We start from the raw sequence: 10,764 nt of genomic DNA on the forward strand, positions 1-10,764 counted from the left end.
CATTACCACAATGGATTTTGAACAAAACAATTCAGATGCAGTTGAAGTTCAGACTTTCAGCGTTAATTCAATAGATTAAACAAAATGATTGCATAAAAATGTGAGGAACTAAAGTATTTTTTTAATATCAATCCCTTCATTTCAGGGGCTCAAAAGTAATTGGCCAAATTAAATGTTTTGAAATAAAATGTTAATTTCTAATACTTGGGTGAAAACCCTTTGCTGGCAATGACTGCCTGAAGTCTTGAACTCATGGACATCACCAGACGCTGTGTTTCCTCCTTTTTTAATGGTTTGCTGGCCTTTACTGCAGCGGCTTTCAGTTGCTGTTAGTTTGTGGAACTTTCTGTCTGATGTTTAGCCCCTTCACCCGGGGGTGATTTTCCATTTTTGTCTCCCTTATTCCAAGAGCCATAATCTTGCCATATGAGGGCTTGTTTTTTTGTGGGACAAGTTGTACTTTTAAATGAAACTATGAATTTTACCATATGATGTACTGGAAAATGGCAAAAAAATGCTAACTGTGGAAAAATTGAAAAAAAAAGTGCAATTGCATGATTGTTTTTGGAAAATATTTTATTCACTGTGTTCCCTATATGGTAAAACTAATTTGTCGTGTGATGCCACAGGTCGGTACGAGTTCGTACACACCAAACATGTATAGGTTTACTTTTATCTAAGGGGTAAAAAAAAATTCTGAAATTTGTCCAAAAAAAGTGGCACACTTTTTGTGCCATTTTCTTTGAGCCATAGCGTACTCATTTTTTGGGATATAGGCAGGGGTGGAATTCAAATTTTTACACCGTTTCCTGTAAACCCCGCCCATTTGAAAACCACACCCATTCTGTAACCACACACATTTTGTTAGCCACACCCATTTTCACGCACTTTCCTCAACCAAAAAATACAAGTAATTTAAAGTAAAATCTTTTTCCCCTTCTTACCCTCCTATACCTTCACTCTCCTGTCCAGTTCCAGTCACTGTCAGTAATATTGTATTAAACAGTTTTTCTACAATTTTTAAAAATTATTACTAAAGGAGACCTGCTAACATTGGAATGGACATCCTTCCCCATACAAATCTCATCCCATGTGGCTGCTTTTCCAGTGCAGATCCCATCCCATGTGGCTCCTTTACCCCTACAGGTCCCATCCCATGTAGTCTCTTTCCCCTGCAGATCCCATCCTATTATGGCCTCTTTCCCCTGCAGATCTCATCCCATTATGGCCTCTTTCTCTTGCAGATCCCATCCCATTATGGCCTCTTTCCCGTGCAGATTCCATCCCATTATGGCCTCTTTCCCCTGCAGATCTCATCCCATTATGGTCTCTTTCCCCTGCAGATTCCATCCTATTATGGCCTCTTTCCCCTGCAGATCCCATCATGGCCTCTTTACCCAGCAGATCTCATCCCATCTGCTCCTTTTCCCCTGCAGATCCTGTCACATTATGGCCTCTTTCCTCTGCAGATCTCGTCACATGTGGCTCCTTTTCACATATAGTTCCCATCTTATGCAGCCTCCTCTCCCCTGCAGATCTCGTCCCATGTGGCTCCTTTTCCCATATAGTTCCCATCTTATGCGGCTCCTCTCCCCTGCAGATTCTTGTCTCCCTGCATCTTCGGCTCACTGAGCGCTTCCCTGCTCCAAGCACCGTCAGCCTCTGCTCTGTCTTCCGTCCTCCTCCGCTGCACTCTGCACACTGACGCTGGCAGGCGGCAGCAGTATGAGCAACCTCCCCACGCTGCCGTGACCTCTGCAGCTTCAGTGCGTCGCTGCATGCCAGGTCAGGGAGCAGGCAGGCTCCACTGAACCCAGAAGTGCGGCGCATACGGAGGTACAGGGATTAATTTGTGTTAAGGCCGCTTTACACGCTACGATTTATCTGCCGATATGTCGTCGGGATCACGGCTTTCGTGACACACTTCCGTCATCGTTAGCGACGTCGTTGCGTGTGACACCTACATGCGACTCCGAACGATAGGGTGAAAATCGTTGATCGTTGACACGTCGTTCAGTTTCAAAATATTGTTCGTCATTTGGAACGCAGCAGACATATTGCTACGTTTGACACCCTGCCAACGACGAACAACATCCACACGACCGCCTTGGTAAAACAATATATCGCTGAACGATGTACCGTCGTTTGTGAGATGGGTACGTGTGACCGCTATAAAACGACCTATGAGCGATCTCGGCAAATCATAACAACGATCTGGGCGTGTCACATCGCTAACGAGATCGCTAGCGAGATCGTTGTGTGTACAGCGGCCTTTAGTGTCTTAAAGACACTAACAGAAGTGAATACAGAGTACTGGATCACCAGAGCCGTTTCTTGCCATTTGGGAGAACTGGCTGCTATTATAACAACTGGTTCGCCTGAACCGGACAGAACCGGCTGAATCCCACCCCTGGATATAGGGCCCAGTGATGGCTTATTGTTTGCACTTTGAGCTGACGTTTTTAACTGTACCAGTTTTGCGCACATTCTGCTTTTTGATCATTTTGCACAAAATGTGCAACGACCCAAAAATGTAATTTTGGGGTTTGGAAATTTTTTTGCCACAATGCCATTTACCGATCAGGATAATTGATTTTATATTTTGATAGATCAGGCATTTCTTTACCCAGCAATTTCAAATATATGTATATTTTTCATTTTTTTAACCCTTTAATTTTCAATGGGGCGAACTGGGGGTGATTTGAACTTTTAGGGTTTTTTTATTTTTTTTAGCTTTTTTATTTATTTTTACTAGGGGACTATAAGGATCAGCAGTCTGACCGCTTGTTCATTTCTGCTGATCATAGCTGCACAGCTCAAATCAGCAGAAATTTTCATCTTCTGTTACAGGCAGTACTCTGCCGGTTGTAACAGGAAGAGAGTCATGATAGCAACAGGAATCATCATATGACCCAGTGCTATCATGGCAACCATCGGCTCTCGTCATGAAGCCTCCGATGGTGGCAGGGAAAGGTGCGTTCCCCGCTGCGGTGATTTACATTGCTCTGTCACATTTTGACAGCACAATCTAAGGGGTTAACAAGTGCGGGTGGATCACGGATCCACCTGCGCCTGTTAGCCGCACATGTCTGCTGCACAAATAAGCAGAGATGTGTGGGACTTACCGCCGGCTCACTGCAGCAGCCGGCAGTCATTATACCAACATGAGTTAGGACGCACCCAGTACGTCCAATGTCAGTAAGAGGTTAGTCTTCAACAAGTGAAATGTGTGCTCTTTTGGGTTGAGATCAGGTGACTGACTTGGACATTTAAGAATTTTCCACTTCTTAGCTTTAATAAACCTCTGGGCTGCTTTGGCTTTATGTTTTGGGTCATTGTTAAACTCTTAGGGGAGACTTTTCTCAAATACCTTGTGTAGCACATTCTGCCTCTGAGGGGCACTATTGCTATCCATTTATCCCCAAGTGACCCCGGTTGTGTAACCTCTGAGAAATGGTGATATCACGTCAACTTCCAGATGATGCGATATCTCCGAGGCAGGCCCCATTCTTCCTGAGTGACTGGGCTATGGGAGAAATTTCACCGCTCGTAACAGCCCAGGAGAGTGCGCAAGATGATAGGCTGTGATGAACGGTGAAACTTCATCCACAGCTTAGTCATTCAGCAAGACTATGGCTGTCCTCAATGATGTCGGGTCAACTGGAAGTTGACGGGACATCACCGGATTTCAGAGGTCACGGAGCCCGGGGGTCACTTGATGGGGATGAGCAGACTGCAATAACGCCGCTCAGAGGCAGAATGGGCTACACAAGGTACTTGGCAAAAGCCTTTCCTATGAGTTTTACAGCGATGTGGCAACAAATGCTGAGTAGTGAACCACCATTTTAAAAGTCCAATCTTTGAAAATATATAGATTTATTTAATCCATATTGTAAATAGTGTAGGCTAGGACAGAAGACATTATTACTAGATGGGGCACAGACAGAGGGCATTATTACACAATGTTACAAGGACAGAGGCCATTATTAGTTGATAGGGCCAGGACAAGGGACATTATTACTGAATGGGGCCAGGACAGGGAACCCTATTACACGATTAGGCCAGGACAGAGGACATTATTACATGATATGGCCAGGGCAAGGACATTATTACTGATGGGGCTAGGACAGAGGGCATTATTATTTGATTGTACCAGGAGAGAGGCCATTATTGCATGATAGGGACGGGACAAGGGACATTATTACTGGATTGGGCCAGTACAAAGGAAATTATTACACAATGGGGACAAGACAATGGACATAATTACTGGATGGGGCCAGGACAAGGGACACTATTACACAATGGAGCCATTATTAAACGTTGGGGCCAGGACAGAGGACATTATACAGGAACCAGGACAGAAGCCTTTTCTACATGATGGGGCTAGTACAGAGGATAGTATTATATGATGGGAACAGGATAGAGAATATTATTACACAACAAAGACAGAACTGAGGAAATTATTACAGGATAGTGGCAGACTGGGAACCATACATTATTTGTTTATGAGTTCAAGTTGCGGCCATAATTACTACATGGGGTTATTTGGGTGACATTATTACTTCATATGATCAGACTCCATCTGCTTCATGAAACTCAATGGCTCTGTCATCAGATGCACCTAAATCATGTTTTTCAAGGCTTCAGATAGAAGCCCTAAAAGAGCCACTTCCATGTGACAAAATGTGATGTGAACCTGGCCTAATGAGATATGCAGCATGGTATCAGTCAAGCCCATCTTTTCCTGTGTTATTACTTATATATCTTTCAAAAATGAATTGAGATGAAGAACCTCAAGAGAACCTTTAAAATGAGAACTCTCATACAGTATGCCAAAAAAGGATATTAAAAAAACTCCCACAGCTCACAAATGTCTAACATCAGAAAACTAAGCTCCAGACTGTCTCGGACTTCAAGGAGTCTTCCTAGAAAATTCTGCCATGAACTTTCTTTTTCTGTGATGTCTATTATTTTTACAGGGACATGTTGATTTCTCAGCTCAGGTGGTAAATTCCAGACAGTTTATCAGGAGAGCATCTATTTTCAGACATATGAATCACTGCCCCCAAAATCCTCCTGCATACACAGCTCAGTCCAAAGTGTCGCCAAGCTTAATAAACCCTCCCCGGGCTTATGGAATATAAAAATAGAGAATACTTTTATGTCACCCTCAGTTACATTCCAGTGTTCTACTTAAAACAACACAGCCTCCGCTCAGTAAATTTGTGTGGTCTCATTGCACACGTCATTACTGTTTGTCAGTATCCAACAGCTCAAGCTAAACGTGTAATTATTTTCACTCTGCCGCTTTTGTATGGACTAATCCTTTGAAAGTAGATTTACCAACCATTTCAAATATTACGATGCCTTCAACATTTCTCTAATATTGAAGAATCCCTTCAGACATCAGAAAGAACAAATTCCCAGCAGAGTTCATTTGACATAATTACTACTTGAACATTTCTAGAGGATTATAAAAACAATTATCAGCTTTTTCCACATCCTTCTAATGCTAAGACAAATATACTTATTTCATTTTTGAGCATTTTATCCATTTCCATCCATCAAAGAAGGGGAAAAAAATAAATGCATAAAAAAGAATCTCAAAATCACCCAATTAATTCTGACCTGTGGAATAAAATCAGATTTAACTTCAATCACAGAGGCCAGCCTAGGTCAATGCTTTCATCCGAAAAAGTAAGAATTTTGCTCTTTGCTCTCAATAGATGTACCTTACAAAACAACAGATAGATTTTAGAAGTTGGATACCTGATGGAGGGATAGAGAGAAAATGCTAGAAAGATAGACATATGTGGACTGTAGATAGAGTAAAAGAAATTTGTCATAATAAGAGATAATTAAAATCAGGATTATGTTGGCTTATAGGATATTCTACGAAAATAATTTGAACTAGATCGATTTATGTCCAGAAAACTTCATTAATTTATTTATTAACCCTTCATTTTTAAGTCATCCCATTTCTGAAAACCGAAATGTCCCAACATGGGTGAATAAACTGATCCATGTTTTTTTCTCTGCATTTGGAGTCCCAGTGACTTCTTTTGAAGTTGTCTGTAGATCTTTATTCTGGATTAGGAGCAACAAAATTATGTTTCTCCTTTGTTGAATTCAGGATATTCTCATTACAAACGGGAGTGCCCAGATACTCTGTTTCCCTGAGAATAAGACCTACCTCAAAAATAAGCAATAGAAAAAATTGTTTGGGCTTCTTGGCGTATGCCTAAATTATAAGCCCTACTCCAAAAATAAGTCCTAGTGTCCAAGCAGCTAAAAAAGTTAAAGAATACATCAGGACTCTTCATCAAAGTTAACAGACACCCCCAAAATGAAGCAGACACCACCAAAAGAAAGCAGACAACCCCTTTCTCCCCAAAAAAGAAAAAAAAAATCACACTCACGAGACCCCAAACAATTACAGTTGGCAAGTGCCGATGGTCGATGGACTCTCACACAGAGATGTGCATCGCTGTCAGGTTCCTCACCTTCCAGATGCATTGCACTGCAGCGCTCACAAATAGATCGGATACCAGTATCACTCCGCATGGATGATACTGATTCTAGTCACCATGGAAGCCAACCACTGTATAAATCAGGGCGACCTGACAGAGATGCAGATTTGTATGTGAAAGACCATTCACTTGCCAATGCTAATTGCTTGGGATCTGGTCAGTTCGATTCTTTTAGGGGGTGTCTGCTTTCTTTTGGGGATAAAATTTGCAGAACATAAAGAATTAGAAATTTAAGCAGGTAAATTAAACCTTTGTATATATGGTATGTACCCACCACTATAGGACTGGTTCTGCACCATGAGAATAGCAGATCAGATAAGAAAATGTGCAACTGAACCAAAATGTTGATGTTCCAGAATGTGATCATATGATTATATTTAAATAAATGTTGATTTTTTTTTTAGTTCAAGAATAAATTTGGGATTGTTGCTCATGAGAAAATATAAGGCATCTCCTGAAAATAAGCCCTATCACATCTTTCAGAGCAAAAAATAATATAAGACCTTTTCTTATTTATGGGGAAACACTGGTATTAGAGACTCCTCTACAGAGTGTAGCCTTCTTTAAATGTCAAACTGAAATCAACGGATTTATTAATTATACTAATATTCTTCAAAATTCCAATTTGAGCAGTACCTGTGCAATGGTAAAGGGGACTGGCAGGCATAAAGTTGATTCTCTGAATAAATAGTGTATATTGGTGTATATAATGCAAGAGAATACTTATGGATCGCCATCTTCCCCAGTTTTCAGCGTGTCGCCGATGCTCTTCTCACTCATGTGACTGAAATTCTGACTTGCCTTATCAAACAGGGCTCTATATGTGATCTGGAAGTCACTTTAATAATGTAAGTCAGAACAAGATCATACATTATAAAAGTGACTTTTGTTCCAGGGAGATTCAGAGTCAGAATTTCAGTCATGTGAGCAGATGGCCCGAGTGGCGCTGGAAACCGTGGAAGACGCTGATCGGTAAGTATTTTATTGCAATTACACAAAACATGTTTATAGACAGGTTTAGCAAAGTAAAAAATCTTGGGTGTAGTTCTTTAAAACAATTGGAAAAATATAAAACGGTAACTACATCCTGTACCAAGAAGACTAGGTGACGGGTGACGTATGGTATGTGATGGTCTATCATGTATATTAAGCATAACAGATAGGGCTGTATTAGAGAGTAATTAGTTTTAATTAAAAGTAAAACAAAAAAACAAGCACCAACAAGTTTATGTAGTATGGATTTACACAAGCATTGTCTTCTTGTACTTTAGGGTTAGGCTCCAGGGTTCAATAAAACCTGTTGATACATAACTGAATTGAGTGTAGCTTATATTGCTTGATGATTTCTTATCTATTAAAACATAATTCCTCTAAGCTCATAGTAGCATCTCAGAGAATGATTAAGTCATTTCTCATAATTATATGTAACATATCTAGTGAGGTTTCAATGTTATATTATGATTATTTCATTTGTAGGATTCTATATAGTTTAATGAAAGTATGCTTTAGAAAATAGTGTAATGATTAGTGTAAAATTTATTACAAGATTGAACCCCTGTCACAATTATCAGGTCCACTGTTACAGAACTTTGATATGAATGAGTAACTTACGCAAACCATGGGAGGTGATTATACTCATATTACTCATTATGATACATAATCCATATAGATAGAATATTCACATTTTGTATGCACTCATTCCCTTCTATTAAAGGGAAGATGACTGCTCCTCCTAACCAACTACCTTAAATATTGCGCGTTTCCCAGATAAATACTGGTTAATCTGTTCGCCGAACTGTCAACTGGCAGCCATCTCTCCCAACAACCCCATACACTTCCCCATATGAGAGAATCATCTGGCCGCAGTTTATCCCACATTGAACAAACGGATCAAACGACCCAACAACTTGATCTTCATTTGATTCATAAGATGCATAAATAAGTGACTAAAGTGCATCATATGAGGGGATTTTCTCTTTATCTGTATATTATTCCCTTTATACATGCATCTGATGTATTAGCAATTCAGGGTTTTTTTTTGTCTATATTCTTATATTCACTTATGTTATATTTTTCCTTTTTTTAATCTCATTCTGTCCTTTTACTATTATCTATTAATATAGGCTGAGATAGAACAGTAGGGTCAGCCCACGATGAGCAACTATCAGGATGCCAACCTCTGCTGTTAAGTAGATACATCGATTATCTAGATATAAGGACTATCAGGGCCTTTTGCCATATACAGTATGTGTGAATTTTAGTATCTGTCTATCTATCTATCTATCTATATTTCTAACTATGTATCTATCTATCCTTCTTTAATTATTTATCTATCTATCTGTCTATCCATCTATCCCTCCATCCATTCATCTATCTATCTATGTATCTATCTATCTATCTATCTATCCATCCATCCATTCATCTATCCATCAATCTAGCCATCTATCCATTCTTCTATTATCTATCTATCTATGTATCTATCCTTATATATCTATCAATCCATCCATCTATCCATTTATCTATCCATCATTCTATCCATCCATCCATTCATCTGTCATCTATCTATCTATCTATCTATAAATCCATCCATCTATCCACTCATCTATCCATTATCTATCCATCCATCCATTCATCTGTCATCTATCTATCTATCTTTCTATCTATCAATCTATCTACCTATACATCTCTATCTAGCTATCTATCCATATCTATCTATAAATCCATCCATCTGTCCATTCATTTATCCATCAATCTATCTATCCATCTATCTATTCAGCTATCATCCATCTATCCATCTATTTATCCATTCATCTATTCATCAATCTATCCATCCATTCATCTATCATCTATCTGTCTATCTATCTATCAATCTATCTATCTATCTATCTGTCTGTCTGTCTGTCTGTCCATCCATCCATCCATCCATCCATCCATCCATCTTGTGGCTTCCCATGTACCTTGAGAGTAATTGTATTTCAATATCTAATAAGCGCTATATTAGTTCTTTGCTAACCCCATTCATTTTTTGGAACAAACCAACAAATCACTGTATTCCTTTACATACCAGTGTATATTTTGGTGGTTCTCTTCTAATATTCTTTTAGAATAATATTTCTGTTTTTAAAGGATATTGATAAAAGTATGTGATTTTCTGCATATTTCTATGAGCTGTCTAATATACTATACCTTTAATTATTAGATATACTGTGAACTAATTCTGAGATAACATTGTTGCAGTTGTATTCTTTCTTATTGGAAGATTCACAAATAACTGTTCATGTAAAACTGGTTAAAAACTTTGGTGACATATTCTTAGAGCGCTCTCTCTGACCTCTGGTTTATGGGATTCTGTTATCATTACTTTTGGAACTCGTTCCATTGTGTTTTTGATATTTTTGTCCTATACAGTATACTACACTATTCTTGCTGTTAGGAATACTAGAAAGCTTAACAGAAACTTTGACGCCAACGCTTGTACATCCAACACATATGAGAAAAGACGCCTTTGACATACATTACACAAATACTGATTTTAGCTATATACTTCTCTTTACCTAATGTAAGTATGTTTTTTTCCCCCACGCATTGGGACACAACATGTTATTAAGCCTTTTTTCACCATATTGAAAAGGCATCTCACATGCAGAACTATAAAAGATTTTTCATGGCGCAAACTGGACGTAGGCCACAAATGTGACATGAGCAAAACTTCTACTTGCTATAAAAGGAGATTTACTAACATAGTACCAAATATACTCATACTAAACATACAAAGACAATATGAAAGTAAAATACTGTAAAACTTTTACCGGTAGGTCTTACCATGGTGCTGCTGCTCCCTTGCCCTCCTCCGTGCCAACTCTCAAGCCAGCCGAATCCATGATTGTCTTTTTATAGTGTCACTCAGGATTAAATGCTTTGTTCCAAGTTTAGACAATAGATGTAAGGTCGGAAAAGTTCAGTAACTGGATCCCAGAATTATCCAAGGCATCTGTCCCAGGGGTCATTGTTTTTCAGAGAAATACAAATTGATTATGGGAAGCCCTTTTCACTTGGAATATTTTTGCACCTGTAAACATTTTATGGAATGGCAGCTGTGGGTGAAAGACTTCACAGTATGTCAGAAACAAATGGTGCAAAAGATAATGTAAAGCAGCCAATGTCATCTGACGTGGTATCTAGTACTGATAGAGACACACCAGGTGTCTGGAACCAGAATCAAAATGTCTTGTGA

The 10,764-nt window shown here is 39.2% G+C and overlaps 1 protein-coding gene across 2 annotated transcripts in view; it reads right to left on the reverse strand.

Moving 5' to 3' along the window:
- The window catches only part of MYL10 (myosin light chain 10), a 63,880-nt gene extending 53,484 nt beyond the window's left edge, over window positions 1-10,396 (reverse strand). The window contains exon 1 of one of the 2 annotated variants that reach the window (XM_075333245.1): window positions 10,353-10,396. In XM_075333245.1, coding sequence (XP_075189360.1) covers window positions 10,353-10,355 — 3 coding nt within the window. In that variant the 5' untranslated portion in view covers window positions 10,356-10,396. Of the gene's footprint in view, window positions 1-10,339 lie in introns of both variants that reach the window. The other variant, XM_075333246.1, reaches the window with a different exon arrangement.
- Window positions 10,397-10,764: the final 368 nt, after the last annotated feature.

This window comes from Anomaloglossus baeobatrachus, chromosome 2 (assembly GCF_048569485.1).
Source record: "Anomaloglossus baeobatrachus isolate aAnoBae1 chromosome 2, aAnoBae1.hap1, whole genome shotgun sequence".
Lineage (NCBI taxonomy): Eukaryota > Metazoa > Chordata > Amphibia > Anura > Aromobatidae > Anomaloglossus > Anomaloglossus baeobatrachus.